At 37.8% G+C, this 26,741-nt stretch overlaps 1 protein-coding gene across 4 annotated transcripts in view; it reads right to left on the reverse strand.

Moving 5' to 3' along the window:
• Positions 1-19,054, reverse strand: part of LOC103498281 (uncharacterized) — a 39,653-nt gene extending 20,599 nt beyond the window's left edge. For 3 of the 4 annotated variants that reach the window (XR_007816286.1, XR_007816287.1, XR_007816285.1), the window contains exons 1-8: positions 18,681-19,043; positions 18,427-18,471; positions 18,302-18,342; positions 18,133-18,214; positions 9,256-9,300; positions 8,392-8,448; positions 884-943; positions 667-794 (exon numbers count right to left, since the gene is read on the reverse strand). Coding sequence is in view for 1 of the 4 variants with exons in the window: in XM_008460836.3 (XP_008459058.1) it covers positions 667-794; positions 884-943; positions 8,392-8,448; positions 9,256-9,300; positions 18,133-18,214; positions 18,302-18,342; positions 18,427-18,471; positions 18,681-18,809 (587 nt within the window). In the remaining 3 variants the exon portion in view is untranslated. Of the gene's footprint in view, positions 1-666; positions 795-883; positions 944-8,391; positions 8,449-9,255; positions 9,301-18,132; positions 18,215-18,301; positions 18,343-18,426; positions 18,472-18,680 lie in introns of all 4 variants that reach the window. The other variant, XM_008460836.3, reaches the window with a different exon arrangement.
• Positions 19,055-26,741: the final 7,687 nt, after the last annotated feature.

Genomic DNA, 26,741 nt, shown 5'->3' on the forward strand with positions numbered 1-26,741 from the left:
AAATGAAATGATATTTTTAGTACCCACTAGTAGCATTAGACCACTTTTAAATAATGTAGTTAGGAAGTCAGGAGTAGGGCATACAGCCTTTTTTGAAGGATTAAGAATAGGGTACATTTGAAGTTGAACTGATGATGATATTGAAAAACATCAGTTAGTCATAGATATCTAAATGATGTGAAAAAACCTTTTGTAGCTACGTTATAGAGATAAACTAAGAATGTATTTTCTTTCAAAGAAGATACCTACTCTGATTTCCAGCAGAACTTGTCACATAGAAATGTGAGCCTTTTGAATCAAAGTAGCAAGTTAACAAATTTGTAGTCAGATGCAATGCAGATATTAAATCCTTGACTAATTTACATTTGAGGCTTTGATAGCAACTTTTGTTTGATTAACTGTTAAATGATTACAATAAGGAATTATTGACTTATACAACACATAAAACTATGATAAACTTATAATATATTAATTTTCTATTATATAGCTTCAGTAACTAAGTTGATGAAATCTGATTCAATTGCTTTCTTACAACTTATAAGGTGAAACAAACTAAAAGTATAATGTGTAATGCAAAAAACTAAAAATAGCAGTGGAAGAATGAAAGTCATAGCTCAAAACGCTTGACCTTAAAATCGGAAATTATAGCTCAAGTCCATCACTTACGGGTTCTCGATGAAGCTGTTTCCAGCTGGATCATCCAAGATGAAGGAGAAAGATGAATCTCCCTTAGCACAAGCTTTCAGTTTCAGAAGAAAATGGTCTATTGCTTCAGCAGTCTGAGGATCCACCTTCTACAGTACCCAGAAGATGCAACATAAATATAAAGACACCCATACATATGACAAATTGACAATCAAAGGAATAAAGCACGATTACAAACCCTACGTTCCTCTTGAAGGGCTTCCAATCCGTCTACAGCTCGTACCAATATACCTTCCACCTAAAATAATGATCACACATAAAAATTGGTTAAACAATTTTTACTGAAGATTTTCTGTCCTGAAGAGAGGAGAGGTAAAGGACATTGTAAACTAAGATATGGCTATAAAAAAAATAACTCTATATAACTTCAGTGTTCATTAGAATCCCAATCCCATATAGGCATGCATAGTATAGGAGCCATAAACTAATAAATTGCAAAATTATAGTAAAAGACAAAAAGACTAAAATGTTGAAACAGATATGTTGTAAATAACGTGTAATGGCCGACTGAAAAATATCATTAGTTTGAACATGAGAGGTCGAAAATAAACATCAGAAAATTCAACAGACATCCAAAATCATGCACTGGTAAGCACATATCGCTGCCTTTATTGATATCCTAAGAAATTAATCATGCATTAATGCATTATAAATCAAACTTTTTATAAAACAACCGTCTCAGAATAAATGAAAGAATACACAGGCATATAAAAAAACCAGCCAACCAAAGCACCCCAACTGGCAGAAGGGGACCAACTAAGTAAAATGCTACCTATGAAATAATAACAAAAAAGCTTTGAAATCGAAGCCCAAAGGGAAATATGAAATCTAGCCAAAGACCAGATCTCATTATGCTCCCTCTCCCTACCCCTAAAGACCCGCTCATTCCTCTTGCCCCAAATGTCCCAAATAATAGCACACACCCTGGCCACCCAACGAAAGCCCCCTTTATCTTCAAAGGATAGATGGAGGAGGAACTCCTCGATCGTCGCTCTAATACTCCTAGATCTAGCAAAACTAAAACCAACTCTAGCAAGAAAGAGCTCCACACTGCCCTCGCATAATGGCAGTTCCAAAAAAGATGATCAAGATCTTCCTCCGCTTTCCAACAAAGCATATAACAAAAAGGGCTGACAAGCAACGTCCTCTTCCTAACAAGCCTATCCACAGTGTCAACGCGCCCAAGCTAGACTTACCAGATAAAGAACCTAACTTTCTTTGGAACCTTAGCCCTCCAGACCACATCAAAGACCGACTCAGAGTAGGGAGAAGGATCTAACAAAAGACTAAACAAGGATTTACTAGGATTAGGACTCCAAACACGAACATCCCTTCTCCCCTCCCTAAAAATGCACCCCTCAAGCAAGGAAAGAAGAGAGGCCACCTTCGTCGCTTCCCTATTGGTCAAATTACAACAGAACCCACAGGAAAAAGAAGCAGGATTCTCCAAGCTAACCAAACAATCCGAGAACATATTGTTTTTTAAATAGGATAAATGATAAAGATGAGGAAATAAAGAACAAAGAGAACTCTCCCCCATCCAATGATCCTCCCAAAAATACGTATCCTTACCATCCCCGACAACACAACAAGTGAATCGAGAGAAAGCGGGAAGCTCAATGGAAATATCCTTCTAGGGATTTTAGTGTGTGCCTTTAACCCCTTTCGATGTCCATTCAATTGGATGGGTGCCATGCTTACTCAAAATAATCCTATGCCATAAAGAATTGGATTCAAGAGAAAGTGTTAGAGCCACTTAGCCAACAATACACTATTGGGGATTCTAAGATTGCCAATCTTTAACCCCCTTGGTTCACAGGACGCCCCACCAGCTCCCAACTTAACAAATGGGACCCATGACCTTCATCAACCCCCTCCCAAGAAAATCTCTCATGTACTTCTCCGTACCTTTACAAACCGAACTAGGTATCCTAAAAAGAGACATGTAATACACCGATATTCCACTCATACACATCTTATCAGAGTTGATCCCCCTTTTGAGGAAAAAACCCTTTCTTCCATCACGCCAACCTCTTTCAAATTTTCTCACAAACGGAATCCCAAAAAGACATAGCCCTCGGATTATCCCCCAAAGGGAGACCAAGATACATCGAAGGGAAAAAACCAACCTCACAATCAAACACCTCCACCCATCTCTGAAGCTTAAGAGCGTTCGTATTAATACCCAGAATGGTGCATTTGCTTCTATTAATTTTCAAACCAGACAACTCCTCAAACAAAGCAACCATCTAATTAAGAGTGAAGAATGACTCTTCTTTCCCATAAGAGAACAATAGAGTATCGTTCACAAATTGTAGATGCAATAAGGTAACTTCATTTTCGCAAATCCTAAAAGGGTCAATAATATTCCCGTCGACCCCTTTACTAATAAGACGGCTCAAGACATCCACCATAAGTAAGAACAAAAAGGGGACAAAGGGTCCCCTTGTCTTAAACCCATATAGAAGCTTGAATCAACCCTTTTGGGAATCCATTAATGAGAATCAAGTATTTCACATTTCTAATACACCCCCACATACCACAATCTCCATTTATAACCAAAGCCCTTTTTCCTCGTTACTCTGTCCAAAAACCCCAATCCACATGATCATATGCTTTTTCAAAATCAAGTTTGCTTTTCTCTCCTTTTTCTTCGACCTATACTCCTCTATAGCCTCATTCGCAATAAGAGCTTTATCCAAAATCTGTTTTCCTATTAAAAAAGCACCCTGAGCTTTAGAAATAGTCGAGGGAAACACTTAACCAATTAGCAAGAACCTTAGCCCAAATCTTATAAATACTGGTGATAAGACTGATAGGCCGAAACTCCCTAACTTGTTGGCATTATCCTTTACGAGGATCAGACACACAAAAGTTTACACCATCAAACTACTCAAAATACCTCTTTTAAAGAACTCCTTAAGGACTCCTTCCAAATCCCCTTCGATCAGATTCCAGTTCTTTTGGTAGAAAGCCATAGAGAAGCCATCCGCCCCGGGAAATTTGTCCTCTTCACAACTGAAAACTGCCATTTTAATCTCTCCCTAAGGAAAAGGTTTCACCAGCTCCTCATCTACCCTAGGCAAAATGAGATTCCAAGTAATACCTTCCAAAAGAGGCTTAACATTCACTTCAGGACACAGGAAGGACATAGGTGATGGGAGAAAGACTATAATTTCCTCCTCAAATCTCCTTGCTATCTCTTGTACTAACACCATTATCAAGGATCAAAAGATCAATGTGATTCTTGTTCCTTCTCCAGTTAGCCACTCTATTGAAAAAACCGATGTTACAGTCCCCATCCTTAGCCCATTTGATTTTACCTTTCTGATTCTAACTCACACTTTCTTTCGTGATCAAATCCGCAAGGGGCCCTTTTAAACTAACCCTCTCCTCCTTAAGATCTCTTTTAAGGGAACTTTCCGACCCCAAATTGTCAATCTCATTGTTCTTGGCTATCACTTGCTTGTTTCCCAACCGCATGTCTCCAAAGACCTCTTTGTTCCACACTTTAAGTTCGCCCCTTAAACATTTCAACTTTCCCATAAATCAATAGCCTTCCCGCCTTCCCTGAACCCGCTCATTCCACCACACAAACAAATTAGCTTTGAAAGACGGGTGGCCAAGCCACATATTTTCACACCAGAAGTGGTAAAGGCCCCGCTTGAGCCTCCCATTAGTTAAGATAATGGGCCAACAATCCAAAGTAATTCTAGTCTCTACACCCTCTTGGCAGCCTAGGATTCCCAAACCTTACCATCCAAGCTTCCGACAAAAGAACCCTATCAATTCTCGTGGTCACCCTATTGTTAGCGCAAGTAAAATTGCCTCCACCATTGGTGGGTCAAATAAACCACACTCATCAATATACTAATTAAAGCATCTCATAGATCTAGTAATTCTCCCACCAGACGTTTTCTCAACCGAGGAACGCACGACATTAAGATCACTCGCCACACACCATCTCGGCCCACAATAACCAAAAAGATCTCCCAACTCATCCCAAAACAAGTTGATGGAACACCACCTTTTGGTATGAATTTCCTCTTCTATTTAGATTCTGATAAGGGGTACATTCTAGAATTGAGTGGACTCAATTCCTTTCTCTCTCTATTGTCTTTCTCTCTTTCAAGAAATTACCGTAAATCTTCTTACAAAATTCTCATATCCTTCCTCCTGAATTCTATTAGTATTTATACTAATCTTGTCAGCCTCTAACTAACTCACATGTGAGTGTTATTACAACTAATATAACAAACTAATATAACAAACTAATATAACAAACTAATGTAACAAACTAATCTAACAAACTCCAATTGGTATAACTAACTTTTCCTTCTGCTGTAAACAAATCTAATTGGGGGTCTATCATTACTCCCCCCTTTCAGATTCACCTTGTCCTCAAGGTGTGTTTACAGCTTTCTTTCCCTTTTTTTTTTAGTTATCAACAATTTTAGGGTTTAATTTTCTTTCCTCTAACCTCCTTTTCTATCCCTTTCTGCCACGTCATCAGCATCACGGCAACATCTCCTTCTTTACGCAACTCTCCCGCTTTCTGTATCGTCTTCTCGGACAACCACCATTTGCCGGCGTTTTCTTCCTCCTTCTCATCCACACAACTGCTGTCGTCTTCTTTTTCCATCGAAACCAGTCAACTTCCGGCGTCTTCTTTTTCCATCGAAACCAGTCACTTCCAGCATCTCCGAACTGCAACTTTTTCTTCACTTGGATCTTCGTTTTGGATCTCGCCGGTAATTCTTGCCAATCTTCCACGATTTCCGGTTTGTTTGCTAAAAATCGCCCTCGGCTAAGTTCTTCCCTCACTGATTTAAAAGGAAGTAACAATCTCTGTTTTAATCTCAACCAATCCTTGAATGCATCGTGTTCATCCTTCGACCGAGACCAATCTAATGTGGTTCCATCGAATCTGATTACAGCAACATTTACTCTCTCAGAAATCGATCGGTTCATATTTTTGGAAATTCCGTTTGATCCAAAAAATAAATGAATCGAACTTCTTGCCGCTAAACCTCTGTAACTCTACCTTCTTGAATTTGTTTCGATCACTTATATCTTCTTCAATCCCTATCTTCTTTGTTTGTTCTTCGCCCACCTTCTCTTCAGTTTCGATTTCCTTCCTTTGTTCTTCGGTCTTGATTCTTTTCATAGGTGTACTTCCTCCTTCAACTATACTCTTCATCACTGGTAGATTCATTGTGATTCTTTCACTCACTGTTTGTTCACTCACTATCGATTTTTCTTTCACCATGGTTTCAACGCATTGTAACAACAATTGTTGATTTTTTTCAGCTTGAATTCTTAACAGCTAGAGGCTCCTTGATAAGGATCTTAGATTTTCTTCGATTGCCGGAATTTTACTTAATTCTTTCTTCATCCCAATCACTTCTTGTTCAAAGGCTTCCAGTTTTTCTTCAATTTGCATTTGCTCCATTGTTGATTTCCTTCCCAAGATTCACCGCTCTGATACCAATTTGATGAAACACCATTTTTTGGTATGAATTTCCTCTCCTATTTAGATTCTGATAAGGGGTACATTCTGGAACCCCTCAACCTGATGCTGCTCTTACTTCTTATTTATGACCGTCGATTGCCATCAAATGCAAATTCCACCTCCTTTCCCTTTCATCTATCATCTTCTTCCCAACATCCCAATCCTTTTGTGTGCTTCTCCAATCAAGGCTCTTCAGTCCCTTATTTTCCTTGAGCAACATTGTCGGCGGTTGAAACCCTTCTTTCCCTTTCTTCAACTGAGCCTTAGTTGGTTAAGTCACTGGACCTAACTTCTAATCGGTCCTTGTAGACCGCAAAAGCAAAACTAAAATCTCTCTTGCCAAAATTCTCCAACCCTTTCCTTTTCTCCCTTCCCGTATGAAGACTCTCGTTTTCCTTCCTTTAAAAGATTCTAGGGATAGAATAAGAAACCTACCTCTTGCATTTTCCAAAACCTAGAAGAAAATAATGCCGAACTCCAAACTTCTTCTGCACCAAAAACCCCTAGGGTTATTGGCAACAGCAGCACTTATTAGACAATCCCCAATCCAAGCTAAAATCCTGAAGTCCAATTCCAGTTTACCAAATTTCCTACTATTTCTATCCTCAATATAGATTTTCCTAACCTTAGTTGCTAACCCCACCAGGAAATCCTTCCAATCTATCTTAACCTTTCCCATCCCTTTAAGGTTTTCTCACATTTTTTAGAGAAAAGTTTACAGTACAATGCAATATAAATTAATTAATTGGAAGAAGGCTTCAATACAATCTAGAAGAAAACAAAGAAAAAAAGAGGTTTGTCTGTCACAACATATTCCTAGAGTCTGTTTTTTTTAAGGGAATATCATTGATGAATGAAATGGCAGGAGCTTGTAGTCTACCAGCCTCCCATTTACCAATACCAAAACATGAAAACCCATGCATTCCTTTCACTTCAAAGCCATCAAAAGAAACTCGGTTTATAGCCAACCAAAAAATATTCTTCGTACCCCAGAAGGATGGCCCACAATAACTTAAGCTAGAATATTAAAGATGTTATTTGGAAAAACCACAAACCAACCAAAAGAAGCTACCACTGTTTTGCAATAACAATAAGAGTATAGTGGAGAAAAAAATTGCAGACATCGGGTGTGTGAAAAACATATCGAAGAACAAGATAAAGAAAGAGTGAAACGAGGCATTCTCCTCCCTAAGCAATTGACTGTAAGTGACCTTCCACATCACCGAACATCGGTTGTTTGAATTAGAGCCAATAGTATGAACTTCACTCATAAGAGATTTGACCGAAAACACTTTAGTGGAATCCAGGGGCCAAATCAGTCATAAGGTGGACCTAGAACACTTAACTGAAGAAAGTGGGATAGACTAGATCACTCAACCACTCAAATTCATTAGGATTCTGATGCAGACATACATCCGATGTTGCTTGAGAACTAACCCAAACATGTGCATGGCTATTAGATAAACAAAAAAGCTTTCAATGTTGTAGCTAGCCAAGAATCAGTAAGGCCCCAAGATTACTCAAAACTATAGGAGGGATAAAAAGGGAAAAGAGGAAGCCTGAACTATGAGGGTGTGCACATTTGTCATGTGGGGACCAAAAGAAAAACATGTGAGGTGGCAAATCAACCTTTGACCTCGAAGTTAATAGTACAAGTTTATGTTAGTTAAGTTATGCTCATGGTACGACCAAGATAATATTGTTATTGTGGGGAACGAGCATGTAGGTCTTTTTTGTGGAATGTTTGAGTTGTGTTTGAGGAGGGAATCCCAGGGACTAAACCACTTTTTCTGGCTGACTTCTCAAATCCTTTGACCCTAAGACTTCCCATTGTGGTTTCAAAACAGCCTTGCTACTGGTTTGCATGAACCTTGAGTTACTTGCTTTACTTACTCGAAAATGTGGGGCATTACAGCAAGACATAACTCACCTGAAAATGTCCGCATTACAGCAAACAAGCACAAAAACGTAAAACAAGACAATTACATAGCCTCATACAAATACAGCATAAGAAGTACCATAAAATTATAATAACGAAAACAGGCAAAAGAATACCCCAAGGCTACAAAAGGAGAAGCATCCCACAAACACAGATGCACGAGACATAACAAGCCAGAGAACAGAGCAAATATTAAAACATATAACCAATATGAAATGGGACTTTGAGGAGTTACAGTTGATAGAGTTCCACGTTGAGCCTCTGCTGGAATCTCAAAATCCAATTCTGGGATCTGCCCATAGAATGTGTATAATGACAGTCATATAGCTGAAAATTCTTACTAAAAAGCTCAAGAGTGTATCTATACGAGTCAGAGCAATCTACTACGCTGTCTAAAACATCTTTTAACCTCTTGACATCTTTGTAATTGTATTTTTTTTTATTGTTTTGATTGTTTTCTAAAGTAATTTTGATTGTTTTCTAAAGTAGTTTTTCAAATTCAATCATTAACCTATCTCAGTCTGAAGCAGGTATTTTTTGTCAAAGTGTTTATATTTTCTTTGTATTAAGCTCTTCACTAATAATTCAATACTCTGTTGCTTTGGCTCTTTCGAAGTTTCTCCTTTGTGATCGTTTGTAAGACGTTTTCACATTTATATCACCCGAGTTCATCTTTGTTCAAAGTGTTCGGATGATATTGTCTTTTTCTTATTTTGCTCTTAGTATAATACCATTGTACTGTGAGCATTAGTCTCATTTATTATTAATAAAGAGACCTCAAAAAAAAATCTTCTTTAAAACATAAACTAATTACAGAATATAGATGTAACAAGCTAATACATAAAAGAAAAGTGGAAATATTAAAACAAGAAATAACTTTCTGAAAAGTTTATCAGATTTTATAACAAGATAAAGTTGTTTTACAAAATTACTGAAAGATTAGGTTTTCTTTCCTAAAAATTGAAACATGTCCAAAGAATGCTGAATGCAATATCTACTTAACGGTGGCCAGCACAGGCAAGTTAGACAGCTTAAGAAAATCAATTTCATTTTCAATTCATTGTAACAACATTGATAGGTATAGCTCTGCATGCAGTACCTTAATAATGGCAGATTCAGATTTAACCACTTGTCGATTGAGCATCTGCATAAATAATGACCGAATTAGACCTCTAAGTAAACTCACGAAAACGTGCAAGTTAGAACATGGAGCATAATATCCAAAATTGAAAAGCCATAACTCTCCTAAATAAGCAAGGATTAAGAAAAGAAAGCCTAAGATTGAGAAAAAGGTATTATCAACACTCAGAATATTTCTGCCAAATTGTTTGGAAAAGAAACCAAGAATTTGTCGACAGAACTGAAATAGTATACAAGGGCACAAAAAAGTTGAGGGAAATAAAATACAGCCAATCCAAAATAGCTAAAAAAGATATCCTTGATAATTCCAAAAGGCCCAAGTGGCTAACCCCTATGAAGAGGTGCCAAATGTAATGTCATCTTACCACTCTTCCTAAGATCTCTCAACCGTCAACCCTCTAAAAATGCAACTATTTTGATAGAACACCAGTATGGTGACTCTACTTTATTGATATTCAAACTTAATTACAATAGGAAATGAAAAGAAAAATCAAAGCACACTACTAGGATAGCAATCCTGCCCTAACCAGAACACAAGACTTTCAAGCAGCAATCAAAAACAAATCCAAAAACAGAAAAATAATTACAAAAAACCATAAATCAAAACGACGGAGCCTGATACTACCCCTCCTATCTCTCAAGGAGTGAGTTAGTCCTGATTTTACTCCACCAAATTCCCCCCCTTTTCTCTCTGAATCTTCCCTATTAAAACTCCCCCCAATCCTAACTAACTGCTTGGCCCACCATTCAGTTCCCCTAATCCCGCATTTCCCTCCTTCATCTCACGTGCCCACTTCCCCTTATTTCTCCGGTTATATTTGAAAAGTATTGGTGGCTTAACATATTTCTCTCAAATCCAAGACAACAACACAGAAGATAACATTATAACAATGATGGTGAACGTAAACAAAAGCTTTCCCGTTTCTCAAAAGGGAGGATTCTAAAGAACCTTCTCCATCATAGAAAACTGATTTCTACGACGTGCCAAGCAAATCCACAAGACTTATTTGATACTCGCACGATACACTGGAAAAAATAAAAAGGACCAGAAAGGGGGTGATAAATAGAAGAATATAACAACTCTTACCAGTCAGATAATCAGAATCCATTTTGTGATTAATGGAACCGAACATTTACAAGTAGTTGAGATTGAGAAGGTACTTTGTTATGTCAAGAAGATCCCCCACCCCACCCCCAAATAAAAGAACAATTCTCACTGAAAATATAAATAAATAAATAAAATAAAAAAAGGAAGCCCAACTAGAGGAAGTTCAGCCATGCAAGATAGTGATTAGTGCCTTCGAAACTTTTTATTTTTGATATCTGTGAGTGTCCAGGGCAGCTTACATGCACCTTGACTGTCAACATTTGGGAGTTAAGGAAACTCGTAGGAAATTAATTCCTAGGTAGGCAGAACCATGGATTGAACCCATGACCTCTTAGTTAGATATTGAGACTACGTCATTAGTGCCTTTGAAATTGAAACCTACTAAGCATCATGTAAGACCTCCCATATTGCATACATATAAGAGGAGGGACAGAAAAGTAATTCAGCTGGACAGGAATGAGGAAAAAGGGAAAAAGTGAGGGATCGTGCGTGTGGGACCCAGGGAGAGAGAATGTGGGAAAAAGCTTATATATAGCACCTTTTGGGATTGGGTAGGTAGGTTTTATTTTGATAAGAAACTTGGGAGGGCGGCTGCTGCAGCCAAGGTTACCCTAGAGTAGGCTACATGTTGGTATGTTACTTGTTATTTCTTATCTTTGAAAGTTCTTTCATGGTTAAAGCTTATGACTGTATTTTGGCAATATAAATAAATAAACATACAGAGAATACTCTGTTTTTCTTGCCATTTAAGTTGGGTTCTTAGTGTTCTTTTTGGGTAACCTAACAAATTGGTATCAGAGCCTCTAGAAACTGGGGGTGATCACGAGACAAATGGCTCAACGACAGATGGAAGAAAGAGTCGAGGGAACTGAAAAGGAACTCCTGAGTTTGAAAGATATGCTGCTTGAAATGAAGAAGGCTGTAGAACGATTGGCTGACGAAATGAAGGAAAATCATAGTTACAAAAAAAAAAAAAGAATCAGGTACCACATCAGACGGTTCAGTGATGAAGTTAAAGGGAAAGATGGACGAGACCGAACCGATGACTGAGACCAATGGAACAGTAACTGACCGGAGCAAGTACAAAAAACTGGAGATGCCGATGTTCCTTGGAGAAAACCCTGAGTCATGGGTGTACAGGGCTGAACATTTTTTTGAGATAAACAATCTGCCTGAGAGTGAAAAAGTCAAGGTAGCTGTGGTAAGTTTTGGCCAGGACGAAGTGGATTGGTACCGCTGGAGTCACAACAGGAAGAAGGTGGAGTCATGGGAAGATCTGAAGAGTAGGATGTTTGAGTTTTTTCAGACTCGGGACAAAAGAGTTTAGGAGCAAGATTGATTAGAATTCAACAAGACGGATCCTATAATGAGTATGTCAAAAAATTCGTGACCTATTCAGCCCCACTACCCTACATGGCAGAAAGTGTGTTGGTTGATGCGTTTGTTACCGGTTTGGAACCTTCCCTACAAGCAGAGGTCATCAGTAGACATCCTCAAACACTGGAGGATTGTATGAAGGAAGCACAGCTAGTGAATGACCGAAATCTAGCATTAAAATTGTCTAAGATGGAACTAGGAATGACAGAGTGGGAGGAAGGAGGATCATCTAAAGTCAAGAAGCTGGGAGATGCGGACAAGCCACCACCACGGAAGACCGATTTCCAAATGAAACAAATCACCATAACTATTAAAGGTAACTTCAAGAAAGGGGAACCACCGATGAAGAGGCTGTCGGATGCAGAATTTAGAGCAAGACTAGACCGTGGATTGTGTTTCAGATGCAATGACAAGTATTCTCCTGGACACCGATGCAAAACCAAGGAGAAAAGAGAACTAATGTTCTTCATCATGAATGAAGAAGAAGAGAATGAAGGAGACAGCCATGAGGAAGTAACCGAGGGAACCGTAGAGCTAAAAACTTTGGAACTCACCGAAGATATTGCAATTGAACTTAAGACCATGACTCGTTTTTCCTCAAAGGGAACGATGAAACTTAAGGGATGGATAAGGCAGAAGGAGATAGTGATACTAATTGATAGCGGGGCAACCCATAATTTTATCCATCAATCCTTAGCAGTAGACTTAAATCTGGGATTGGAACAACACACTCAGTTCGGTTACACCATTGGAAATGGAACACACTGTAAGGGAAAAGGGATATGCCGAAGAGTGGAAGTAAAACTTGAAGAAATTACCATCATAGCAGATTTCCTGGCGGTAGAATTGGGCTCGGTCGATGCAGTCTTAGGAATGCAGTGGCTGGACACCACAGGTACTATGAAGATCCACTGGCCTTCCTTGACGATGAGCTTTTGGAACGAAGGTAGACAGATCATATTGAAAGGAGATCCTTCCCTCGTCAAGGCAGAATGTTCGTTAAGGACATTAGAAAAGACATGGCAAGAGGATGATCAAGGATTTCTGTTGGAATGGGCAAACATGGAAGTAGAAGCTGAGGAAATCTACAAGACCGATAAGAAAGAGAAAGGAGATGAAGCTGATATCCCTATGATTCGGTTCTTACTACAACAGTACACCGATATCTTTACTACACCAAAGGGCCTCCCTCCAAAAAGAGATATCGACCGCAGGATCTTGACACTGCCCAACCAAAGGCCGATCAATGTAAGACCGTATAAATATGGACATGTCCAAAAAGGGGAGATAGAGAATTTAGTGGCTGAAATGCTGCAAGATGGAATCATCCGTCCAAGCTGAAGCCCGTATTCCAGCCCTGTCCTACTGGTTAAAAAGAAAGATGGGGGGTGGCGGTTTTGTGTTGATTACCGGAAGTTGAATCAAGCTACAGTTTCAAATAAGTTTCCCATCCCGGTGATTGAAGAACTATTGGATGAACTATATGGAGCTGCGGTATTCTCTAAATTGGACCTCAAATCGGGTTACCACCAAATTAGAATGAAGGAGGAGGATATAGAAAAGACAGCGTTCCGCACCCATGAAGGCCATTATGAATTCTTGGTGATGCCTTTCGGTCTCACAAATGCACCAGCAACGTTTCAATCATTGATGAATCAGGTTTTCAAACCCTTCCTTAGACGATGTGTTTTGGTATTTTTTGACGATATCTTAGTATATAGCAGTGACATAACTGAACATGAGAAACACCTAGGAATGGTTTTTGCTGTGCTAAGGGATAATCAACTTTATGCCAATCACAAGAAATGTGTATTTGCTCATTCTAGAATCCAATATTTGGGACACCAAATATCCAAGGCAGGGGTAGAGGCGGATGATGACAAAATTAGAAGTATGGTAAATTGGCCAAGACCTTCAGATGTGACAGAACTAAGAGGATTTCTGGGGCTGACTGGTTATTACCGACAGTTTGTTAAGGGTTACAGCAACATTGCGACCCCCCTCACTAAGCTACTCCAGAAGAATGCCTTTAAATGGAATGAGGAAGCTGAAACAGCATTCGTTAAGCTGAAGGTGGCGATGACAACTATACTGGTCTTGGCACTACCAGATTGGAGTCTGCCCTTTACCATAGAAACTGACGCTTCAGGCAGCGGCTTGGGAGCAGTTTTATCACAAAGAGGGCATCCCATAGCCTTTTATAATCAGAAGCTTTCGCAAAGGGCCCAGGCAAAGTCGATATATGAAAGAGAATTGATGGCTGTGGTATTGTCTGTACAAAGGTGGAGGCATTATCTATTGGGAAGGAAGTTTTTCTATCCTATCGGATCAGAAGGCTTTGAAGTTTCTGTTAGAACAAAGGGAAGTGCAGCCCCAATTCCAGAAATGGCTAACCAAACTCCTAGGGTATGATTTTGAAATACTCTACCAACCGGGCTTGCTCAACAAAGCAGCAGATGCTCTCTCAAGAGTTGAACCGAGGATAGAGCTTCATGAGATGACAACTTCTGGTATTGTCGACATCAGTGTTGTGTGTGAGGAAGTTGACAAAGATGAAGAGCTCCAGAAAATTGTGGCAAAGCTGAAGAAGGAACAGGAAGTGGGAGGAAAATTCGAGTGGAAGAATGGTAGATTACTCTACAAAGGAAGACTTGTACTACCACGGACTTCTTCCCTCATTCCTAGATTGCTGCACACCTTTCATGATTCAGTGCTAGGAGGCCATTCTGGGTTCCTACGAACGTACAAGAGGATGAGTGGGGAACTTTATTGGCAGGGGATGAAGAATGATATCAAAAGGTATGTGGATCAGTGTGAAGTCTGTCAGCGGAACAAATATGAAGCTACTAAACCGGCTGGTGTTCTTCAACCTCTACCCATTCCAGACAAAATCTTGGAAGATTGGACGATGGACTTTATTGAAGGATTACCTAAGGCAGGTGGCATGAATGTAATCATGGTAGTGGTGGACCGCTTAACTAAGTACGCCTACTTCATCACTCTTAAACACCCCTTCTCGGCGAAACAGGTAGCTCTAACCTTCATTGACAAGATAGTTAGACGACATGGGACTCCAAACTCTATCATATCTGATAGAGACAAGATCTTCCTCAGCAATTTTTGGAGGGAACTATTCGCATCCATGGGGACCTTACTGAAAAGAAGTACAGCATTCCACCCACAGACGGATGGACAAACTGAAAGAGTGAATCAATGCTTAGAGACTTACTTGAGATGTTTTTGTAATGAGCAGCCGCACAAGTGGGATCAGTTCATACCGTGGGTTGAATTATGGTACAACACTACCTTCCACGCATCTACAAAAATTACTCCTTTTGAGGCAGTTTATGGTCGTTCCCCGCCCCCTTTGCTATCCTACGGGGATAAGAAAACCACTAACAATGAAGTGGAATTAATGTTGAAAGAACGTGATTCAGCTCTTAATGCCTTAAAGGAAAATTTAATCTTAGCTCAAAACCGCATGAAGAAGTTTGTTGATATAAAGAGAAGGGAACTTAAGCTAAAGGTGGGAGAGGAGGTGTATCTCAAACTTAAACCTTATAGACAACGCTCCTTGGCACGGAAGAAATCAGAAAAATTGGCTCCAAGATATTATGGGCCTTATAAGATCATTGAAGAAATGGGAGCAGTGGCTTACCGGCTGGACATTCCCCCAGAGGCAGCAATACACAATGTCTTCCATATTTCGCAGCTCAAACCCAAGCTAGGGGCACAGCAAGTAGTCCAGCACTAGCACCCCATGTTGACAGAAAATTTTGAATTACAGCTATGGCCAGAAAATGTCCTTGGGATCCGTTGGAATAAGGAGTTAGGGGCTAACGAATGGTTAATCAAATGGTAAGGCCTACCGGAGAGTGATGCTACGTGGGAATCGGTTTATCAAATGAACCAACAATTTCCTTCTTTCCACCTTGAGGACAAGGTGAATGTGGAACCGAGGGGTATTGTAAGACCTCCCATATTGCATACATATAAGAGGAGGGACAGAAAAGTAATTCAGCTGGACAGGAATGAGGAAAAAGGGAAAAAGTGAGGGATCGTGCGTGTGGGACCCAGGGAGAGAAAAAGCTTATATATAGCACCTTTTGGGATTGGGTAGGTAGATTTTATTTTGATAAGAAACTTGGGAGGGCGGCTGCTGCAGCCAAGGTTACCCTAGAGTTGGCTACATGTTGGTATGTTATTTGTTATTTCTTATCTTTGAAAGTTCTTTCATGGTTAAAGCTTATGACTGTATTTTGGCAATATAAATAAATAAACATACAGAGAATACTCTGTTTTTCTTGCCATTTAAGTTGGGTTCTTAGTGTTCTTTTTGGGTTCCTAACACATCACTAGGATCCTTTCCCAACCCTCTAAACACTTTGTTATTCCATTCACCCCAAAGATACCATAAAATAGCACACACCCCAACTACAAATAAAAAACCACCCTTGTCTCTAAGGGGTGAATAGAGGAGGAACTCACCGAACATATCATTGGTGTCCCAATGTCGAATAGGTAAAAACTCAAACATGTTAAAGAAGTTGTTCGAAATGGATCTCCAAAAAATATAGTCCAAGTATTCTTTCCAAAAAAAATTACACAAAACGACCTAATTAGCAAAAGGCATTTCCATGCAAGTCGATCCGTCGAGTTAACACAGCCTCGTAAATCTTGCTAGGATAAAACTTCACTTTTTTCAAGATCATTCTCCAAGGAAAAAAGAAAAAGAAGAAGAAGAAAAGAAAACCCAACTCACCTACGGGAGAAAGGTCTAAACCCCTAAACCCTAAACCTACCAAATCATGAAAAGAAAAGAAAAAAAAAAGATTCAATTTACATGCGAATCCCTCTGGAGGATTAGGACTACACACCAACATATCCTACTACTCAAATCAAAACAAAAGAGCCACGACATTCTGTCGCTTCAATGTAGGATAAAGAACAACTAAACCTTGGAAGAAGAGATAGAGAGAGAGGATCTAGCCAACCAAACAAGAAAATAAGACACCAACCAATCTTTTTCTAGATAAGAAATTCATTGGTAAATGAAATATGGAGAGACCCCAAGCACCCAAAGGTGATTGCAGAAAAGATTTCCAGTCGGAAGACACCAACCAATTTTTAAAAGAAGACAACTGCTAGAGACAAAGAAACATAGAATATAGGGGCTTATCCCCCACCCCAATCCTCCAGAAACAAGGGCCAAAGCCATCTGGCTAACAAAGCTTTGACAATACCTTAGATTTCCAATTTCTAACCCCTAGGTAATCGGCTTCCCAATGATCTCATATCTGACCAAGCACGTCTTTTTCCCTCTTCCTTCTTCAATCCCTTCCCAAAATAAATTGTTGAACGAATCAACATTCCTGCTTCCACAAAGAAGCCTTTTATCCAAGAGACAAGTTTTTCCCTAACTTTACCCACCACGAGACCTCAAAAAATTAAAGATTTGGGAGTCAAACCAAGATAAGAAGAGAATCAACTTTACAACCCACCATAACAGGCCACCTTCTAGTTTTTATCATCGCAAATGAGCCCATTATCTAGCATTCTTTTAATCCTCAGCCTCAATATCCCTTCAAACAACGCTGGGAAAGAAAAAAGCAGAGTGTCAACCGCAAATTAAGGCTGGAAAAAGTCACCCTCTCTTCTCCAAACTCGAAGGGCTAAAGGATTTTATCATCAAGACATTTAGAAGCAATCCAGCTTAGAGCATCCACCATAAGTAAGAACAAAAGGGGGATAAAGAATCACCTTGCCCAAGACCTCTGTGGCTAAAACTTTACCCCTAGGGCTTTCGTTAATGCTGAAAAAAAATCCATATACCACATTTTCCACTTATACCCAAAGCCCTTCTTATCCAAAACCTTACCTAGAAAATTCCAATCCACATAATCATAAACTTTTCTCAAAATCTATTATAAAAATCACTCCTTTTTTATTCTATAATCTTCATTCGCTTCATTAGCTATAAGGGTATGGTTCAAAATCTATCACCCCACAAAAAAACCCCCTTGCAACTCAGAAATCACTGACAGGAGCAGTCTTTTCAAACAGTCAACTAGGACTTTAGTGAGAATATTATAGACACAGTGATAGACCGGTAGATCAAAATCCTTAACCTTGTGAGCCAAATACTTTAGGATTAGAATATCACTTTAAAAAAATCTTATGAACCAAAATAACAACCAGAAGAAACCATTGATATATATGCATACCTACGTACATACATATACATATATCATTAATGCTTAAACTATCAGGCTGTAGCTGCTTCTTGTCAAGGGAACATATAAAGTGAAAAGCAAATAAATCTCAAACATGATTTAGTTTCATCAAAATAACCTTCTGGTCGCTTGCATGAACCTCCAAACAGTAGCAACAGCCTCGTGGCTGGATCTCACCAGCAAACTGAACTTCATTGTTCCTGAAAGAAATCCAAGGCAATTCAAAATCAATTATCAGATAATGATGAATCCACCATATTCCCGGAGAGAATTTCATAAGTAATTACCTCTCACCACAATGTGGACATTCAAAGGCTGACAACAAAATCTGTAGCAAGATTCATGGCTCATTAAGGCTTCACGAAAGAAAACTAATGACTAATTGAAAACGGTGTAAAAATTAGAATATTACCTTTCTGAAGTGCGGAATTAAAGTTAACAAAAATCTTGTTATCCCCTGCAAATGCAATGCAGAGAAACAATAACTGAACATCAAAACGACACTAAAACTCACAAACATCTTCAGTTTTAATGTAATGAAGTAGAAGATTCTCAAACTTGCGTCTCCTAACTAAAAACCAGGCAGTCACAAATAAAAATGCGGCGGAAAACAGAGAGAGAAATTCGTAATTGTAGAAGATGAAGAGCAGAGAATGAAGTGAGTACGTTTTCACCGCAACGCATGCAGAGGCTTTCTACTTCGTAGCTAGGAACGTCAGCAGCGTCTTCATTTGCAACTACAGCTTCAACGACCGACTGCACGTCCAAGACTTCCTCTGCATCTTTTGCGGCCATCACTATCAACCGGAGGGATTCCTCCACTCGTCTTGGTGGCGGGAGGGTTTACTTCGGTTTCTATGAGTTCGACGGCCGGGGGGCTTCGGCTCTTCGGGTGCTGTTATGTTATGGAGGCGCAAAAAGTTTTCAAGAAGAAGCTCGAATGTTCTTGCGGCTCCCCCTCCCTCGTCTTTGCCGGGACTTTATTTGTTTCATAAGAACAAACTGAAGGTTAAAATTTTGTAGTGTGTGACACCGGATAGGTGAGAACAATATTGTTGTTTTAATAATAAATAAAATAAAGGCATTCCCAATAATAACAAAAAAGAATTATGATAATAGGGTCCACGAGATAACAAAAAACAATTTAGAAAAAACACCACTTTTTGCATATTACAAATATGACAAGTAATTAGATATATCGTAGTGTTATCAGAGAGCGTTATACTATTAAAAATGAAAGGCTATCAGAAGTCTATTCGATTTTAAATTTGTTACTTTTGCAATTTAAAAAATATAGTGACATATATCCTATTATCATAAATTTTTTTGCTATTTTTGTGAACGTCTCTTTTCTAAATTGCAAAAAGACAAATTTAGAAGCGGATAGCCTTCTAATAGACTTCATATTTGCAATATGCAAAAAATAGATGTCATGAGCTGCTTTTTTCTAAAATTCTTTTTGTCATTTAATGCAATTTTCCAAAAAAAAAAAGGTAGACAAAAGGAGTGGGTTTGAAAAAATTTTTTCTCTTATTTAATTCGTCTCTGTTAATGCTTTTAGTTGGTGGTAAAATCTTCTCTTATTATTTTATGGTTATTTTGATTTAGCAAGTGTGTTGCAGTTGAATGTTCTTTGTGTCTGTGAAAGAAGTTTATGGGTTGTGAAGAAAGATTGATGCTCGTGTTCATGATGACCGTTAACTACGAACATGTTGTTCAACATTAATTGAGAAATATAACACTTAGGGAAACCTAATCAGACTATATTACTAGAGTTAATTCATCAGGGGAGCATGATTTTTGCAAGGATGATCAACCAAGTATCTATTACTTAGGAGGAGTCTAACTAGTCTTTTAGAGTAATCTTGTTGCATTTCAAGATAGTCTATCAAAAGATAAGTTGTATACTTGTAATCCATTCATACTCTAGTGAACATATATTTTCAATTGTGTGTAGTCTCCCTAGACATTGGTGCATTACACTGAACTGGGTTACCAAGTGTCTGATGTTATTATCCCTTTACTCTATCTTTACTATGTGAAATGTCTTGTTATAACATTAGATCCAACATTGTTCTATTAGTCAACCCCAATTGTTTTTTCAATTAGTATTAGAGTAGGTATGTGTGTATCGATTATGGATGCAATTAGAGAAAGTGGATCGGCTACTAGACCTCATGTGTTAGATGAAACAAACTATGCATATTAGAAAGCTAGACTGATTTTTTTTTTCTTTTCAAATCTATTAATAGCAAGACTTGGAAAGTTTTTGTATTTCAGATGGTCTCACCGTTCTATAACTAATGAGGAAGATGTTGAATCTCTAAAACCAGAAAAGGATTGAACAGATGTTGAAGATGAAGTTGCTCTTAAAAATTTTCATGCTCTAAATACTTTATTTAATGTAGTTGACAAGAATATTTTAGAACTTTTAAGCACTTGTATTTGAACAAAAGAGGCCTAGAAGATCTTAGAAGTTCCCTATGAAGGGACCGCCAAAGTAAAAATGTCTCATCTCCAAATCTTAACTTCTCAATTTGAATCCCTAAAAATGATGGAGGATCAATCTATTGTTGATTATAATGAGTAATTTCTTGACATTGCAAACCAATCTTTTTATCTTGGTAAGAAATTGTCTAATGAAAAACTTGTGAGAAACGTGCTTCAATCTTTGCCCAAACGTTTCAACATGAAGGTTACATCTATAGAAGAAGCCAATGGCATCTCCAAAATGAAATTGGATGAGCTTTTTTATTTTCTACAGACATTTGAATTAACTTTGGATGAGAGAACTGATCTGAAAGATAAAGAACTAGCATTACAAAGTATAGCCTGTGAATGATCTCATTACTATACAGACAAGAATGCTAATGAAAGTTTAGTTGAGTCTCTTACTTTTCTCATAAAAAAATTTACTAGAGTTGTAAAACACTTAAATAAATGTCCTAAAAATTATGGAACTTCTTTTTCTCTAGATGTTAATAGCTATAACAATGCTAATATGACGAGGAGTTCTTTACTGCCAAAGGGAAGAAGAGAAAGTCACAGAAATGTTGAGAGCTTTTATAATAAAAATGAACGAATCTACATGTAGGGAGTGTGATGGTTTTGGTCATTATCAAGCAGTGACCTAACTTTCTAAGAAGACAAAAGAAAGGCTTTGCAGTAACACCGTCATATGAGGATTTAGAAACTAGCATTGATTAAGATGATAAAATCTGAGAGTTAGTCAATTGTTTATCGATAGAAGAAGGAGAGGGATCAAATGTCAAGACTAATGAAGAAGTGGAGTTTGACAAGGTTGATATTGCAGATTCATCTCATGATATACAATTAAAAGGTGAAGATCTTCTTGAGAAGTGGCAAGCAGATCTTTTAATACTTGATCAACAGAAAGACAAGATTCTGAACTTAATTGTAGATAATCATTGTTTGCTTCAAATCATATCTGATTTTAAGAAAGAACTAAAGGCCTCAAGATCATAACTTTACTTTATGTCTAAATTTGTTCGTATGTTCAATTCAAATACAAATGATCTAAGTAGAATTATGAATTCTTATAAACTACCTGGAGATAGACAAGGAGTTGGGTTTAATAATGAAAAGGAAAAAGAAGGTGTTGTTGCACCAACTTGAATTGTGTTTGTTCCTACTTCAAACAGAATAATGTTGGATTCAATGTCAAACTCCAGGATCCATAATTTTTTTAATGATGAGTGTGTCATTTCTGTTGTAAGCCCGATCATATTTGTCCTTTTTGTTTTAAGCTTCATGGTAGAAGTCAGATTATACTAGTTGAATGTAGAGCGAGACCAAAGTATCGGTTTGATCACACATCATCTGCATCAAAATCTGTATGTCGTGCTAAAAGTCAACCTCAAGACAATGTCCAATGTAATGTTGCTCTTACCTATACCCACTCATCTTCTAAAGATGATTGGTACTTTGCTAGTGGGTGTTCTGGTACTTTGCTAGTGGGTGTTCACATGATATAACACGTGTTATGGTTTTTACATCTGACCTAAAAGAATGCAACTTAAGTCATGTAACTTTTGAAGATGGAGTGAAAGGAATTGTCTTTAGAAAAGGTCATATAATACAAACACGTCTTCCTCTTCTACATGATATCAGATTAGTTGAAAGCTTGTTTGTAAATCTAATCAGAGTCAGTCAGCTTTGTGATCAAGGTTATCAATTAAGCTTCTCTAAGAATAAATGCTTGGTGAAATGAACAAGGCATGGTTGAGGTATGGCAAAGATGTTTGAGGCATATCAATTTGCGCTCAATCTAGAAGGCTATTTCTAAGGAAGCCATACTCGGAATACCACCTTTGCATGTTGAAGTAGATAGTTTTTATGGTGAATGTCAGATTGGCAAGCAAATCAAAGCATCTCACAAAAGAGTTAGTCATTGTAAAACCAACAGAGTTTTGGAGCTACTTCATATGGTTTTGTTGAGGCCAATGCAAGTTGAAAGCTTAGGAGAAAAAAAATATGTGTTTGTCTATGTTGATGAATTTTCAAGGTTTACTTGGATGCAATTTATAAGGGAAAAGTTTGAAACCTTTAGAAGGTGTCAAACTCTGTATCTCTAGATTCAACAAGAGCAAAAGAAAAACATCGTTCATATTTGTACTGATCATGGAAAAGAGTTTGATAATGCTTTATTTGAGGAATTTTATTCTTCAAAGAGAATTCTTCATGAATTTTTTATCCTTATCACTTCTCAGCAAAATGAAGTGGTTGAAAGAAAGAATAAAACACTTTTGGAGATGGCTTGAGTTATGCTTTATGCAAAAAGAATAATCTCTATTCAGTATTGAGTTGATGCTCTGAATATAACATGTCATATACATAATAAGGTGTCACTACGATCGAGGCCAATTGTTACAAACTATCAACTATAGAAAGTTAGGAAAAAAAATATAAAGTATTTTCATGTGTTTAGTAGTCCTTGTTTTATTCTTTCAGATCGCGAGCCGAGAATAGAAAATAAGATTGTAAGTTAAATGAAGGCATGTTTTTATTTTCTGGGGTATTCATCAAATAGCAGATCTAATCGAGTTTAACAATCAAACAAAGAAATTCATGGAGTCGTTGTTGCGAATGATCACTCTAAAACAAGCCCTAGTGTTGATGATGAGGAAGACATTCTCTTTCCATATGACAAGGTCAATAAGCATGTTTTTACCTTTATAATTTCTTCTCTTAATGAAGCTTCTGGTGTAGAAAATGATGCTACTGTTGGTCACGATTCCAACAAGATTAGCGATGACTCTGTGGCCATAAGTAGTCCTAATTGCAGTGTTGCTTACAATGACGAGGTTCATGTAGCTGATCCTTCTCCATCTATCAGAGTTCAAAATAATCATCCTCAGAGTAACACCATTGGTAATATGAATTCAAAAGTGACCACTCGAAAGAAAGATAAAATTTACTTTGCCAAGAATATAGTGAATTCACTCCCTCTATTGAACCAACTAATGTGTCTAAAGCCTTAAAAGATAAATTTTGGATTAGTGCAATGTAAGAAAAACTAATTCAATTTGAAATAAATAAAGTGTGGTCTCTCGTTCCTCGTCCTACGAATGCAAATATCATAGGAATAAAGTATGTGTTCAAAAACAAGACAAATGAAGATGGTATTGTTACTCGTAACAAGGCAAGACTAGCTGCTCAAGGGTATGCACAAATTGAAGGAATGGACTTTGATGAGACGTTTACTTCTGTTGCTCGACTAGAGGCTATACGATTACTATTGGGTCTTCTTGTCTTCTAAAATTCAAGTTGTTTCAAATGGATGTTATAAGTGCCTTCTTGAAATGGCTACTTGAATAAGGAAGTTTTTTTGTTGCTCAACTAAAGGGATTTATTGATCCTCACATCCAAATCATGCCTAAGAACTTCATAAAGCCTTGTGTGGTCTCAAACAAGGTCCACGAGCTTGATATGATCAGTTAGTAGCCTTCTTTACAACAAATGGATATGCTAGAGGAAGTGTTGATGAAACCTTGTTTATTAAAAGAAATTGTCTCGCCTCCTCCCATACTACCTACTTTTAGCCTAAGAGACGAGAAAACTCGTTGAAAACTCCAAATCTTGGGTAGCTTCTTGACAAGAAACTCATAATGAAACTTGGCCGAACAATCCTTTTTGCTTAGCTCCCTAAGCTCTCGAGAAAGCTCAACTTCTATAAACCCTTCTCTCTGTCTTTCTCTTAAAGTGAAAATGGTGTAAAATGAGAGAAGTGAATGTCTTTGGGAATTTAAAAATTCTGAAAATCTATCTGTTTCGTTCCTCCTTTAATGATCTCAATCGAGAACGATCCGAGATCCTTCAAGATTTGTAGTCTTCTTGACCAAACATGCTCGAAACCATGCTCAAGAACCCTAATATTCTTCTTTTCTACTTTTACGATCTCAAGATGGTTCGAGAACATATCTCCTAAACTTTCTATCTTTAAACTCGATCGGCAAGCACCGAGATGCTCTTACCTTAGCTCTAGGATTAACTCTCTGTTTTTTTATCTCATCCTTCTCACTTTAATGCTTACTATCTTTCCTCTCGGTTGAATAGAACCAAGTCTTAGCACCTTTTTCTTGAGATTCCACTTTAGGTACTTACTTTGTTTCAAATCGCTTCGAGATGCTATCCCGAGATCCTTGACTTAGCCTGAGACTCTTGAGTAAAACTCTTAGCCTCTTCTTAAATTTGCAAGCAAATGGGATAAAACGATATGGGTATTACAACTCACCTCTCCTTTTGAATATTTCGTCCTCGAAATTTAAATGCTTACATGAAGAGTGAGGGATACTTGCTCCTTGTCTTATCTTCTATTTCTCAAGTTGCTTCTTCCACCCCATGATGTCTCTAAAGGACCTTCACTAATGGGATGATCTTGTTTCTTAGCAATTGCTCTTTCCTATCGAGAATCTGAACAAACTTTTCCTCATAACTCAGATCTTCTATCAACTCTACTAGCTGCTCTTACAAAACATGAGAAGGATTCGAATTATACTTTCTTAGCATGGATATGGAACAAATCATCTATCCGAGCAACTCAAGACTGCAAGTTGCTGGCCCAACTCGTCCTACTATCACATAAGGACCAATATATCTAGGGCTTAGCTTACCCTTCTTACCAAAACGAAGGAAACCCCTCCAAGAAGATAGCTTCAAGAAGACTTGATCTTCTACTTCAAACTCAAGGTCCTTTCACCTCTTATCTGCATAGCTTTTTTGTCTATCTTGAGCTATCTTAAGATTCTCTCTAATCAAATTAACATTCATAATTGAAGCTTGCACCATCTATAGGCCGACTAACTAACATTACCCTTCATTCCAACACACCGAAGTTCTACAAGGTCTACCACACAAAGCGTCAAAAGTGATAAGGTCTACCATACCTTGTGGTGCTTCTTTTGCTAACATGTTGAGTGTTGCAACGATTGTTATCATTGTTGATCCCAATTTCATCGTCGCACTCGTCTTCGCAGCCTCCTCCATTATCGACAGAACCTATCCCAACAATAATAGCTACACCAATACCACTAATAATACAATAACGGAAGCATCAACAACGACTCCAAAATTAGCCATTTTCCTAGTTAAATTATTAATTAGACCCATCACAATTACCGTCGGTTTTTTTTTTTTTTTTTGCTTGTATACGATACCTAGTGGGAGTCAATTTTTGTCTTTTTCTTCGTCATGTCCATCATGAAGACAGATAACATGTTCATGCTTTTTTTGTTGGAAAAAAACATAGAACATTGCTTCATTATTCTTTTCAATTGTTTAATTTTGATAATGTACGTACATCAAAGAGTTTCAATAAGAAATGTTGAAAATTGGGAATTGGGAGACGTCAACAAAGAACAGAAGACAAAAGAATAATCATCTCAGTTGGTAGCATATTCTAGTCTCTAAGGGAGTGTTTGGGGTGGGGTTTTAGGGAGAAAAGGGTTAGGAAATTGGGCCAAATCGTGTTTAGCCCAAGGGTTATGATAAATAGGGATTAGGGTTATCCTAATCCCCAAATAACCCTATCTTGTCCTCTCTTTTCTTTTCTTACGACCCTACATTACCCTAGCCAAATAACCCAATTCAAATTCTATTTATTGTTTTTTAAATTACTATAATCATAACTCTTTCCCCAAACACATAGTATTATAACACTACTATCATAATCTCTCCCTCAAACACATACTATCATAACACTACCTTTCATATTCATTCCCCCAAACACATATTACCATAACACTACCAATAATAACTTTTCTTCCAAATACATATTATCATAACACTAGTATTATCATAATCCTAGAATTATTATAATCCACCCCATAACTCTTTCCCCTCCCTTAAACGCATTTTAAAGTCTTACATTCAAGAATATCGGCTAACTCCACAACTTTTTTGTCATTATAATACTAGAATGTTAGTTGTTGTTGTAGGCAAACTCCATAAGTGATAAGTGGATATCTCAACTTCCTTCAAACTAAAAGATACACGCCCTCAACATGTCTTCTAGAGTCTCGATGGTCCTCTCTCACTGACCATCTGTTTGGGGGTGAAAAGCAATACTGAACTTCAACTTAGTCCCCAAAGCATTCTGCAAACTAGGCCAAAACTTAGAGGTAAACCTCGAATCTTTATATGAAACTATGGAGACTGGCATTTGAATCACTATCTTATCGACACAAAGCTTAGCTAGCTGATCTAACG

Source organism: Cucumis melo, chromosome 12 (assembly GCF_025177605.1).
Source record: "Cucumis melo cultivar AY chromosome 12, USDA_Cmelo_AY_1.0, whole genome shotgun sequence".
NCBI lineage: Eukaryota > Viridiplantae > Streptophyta > Magnoliopsida > Cucurbitales > Cucurbitaceae > Cucumis > Cucumis melo.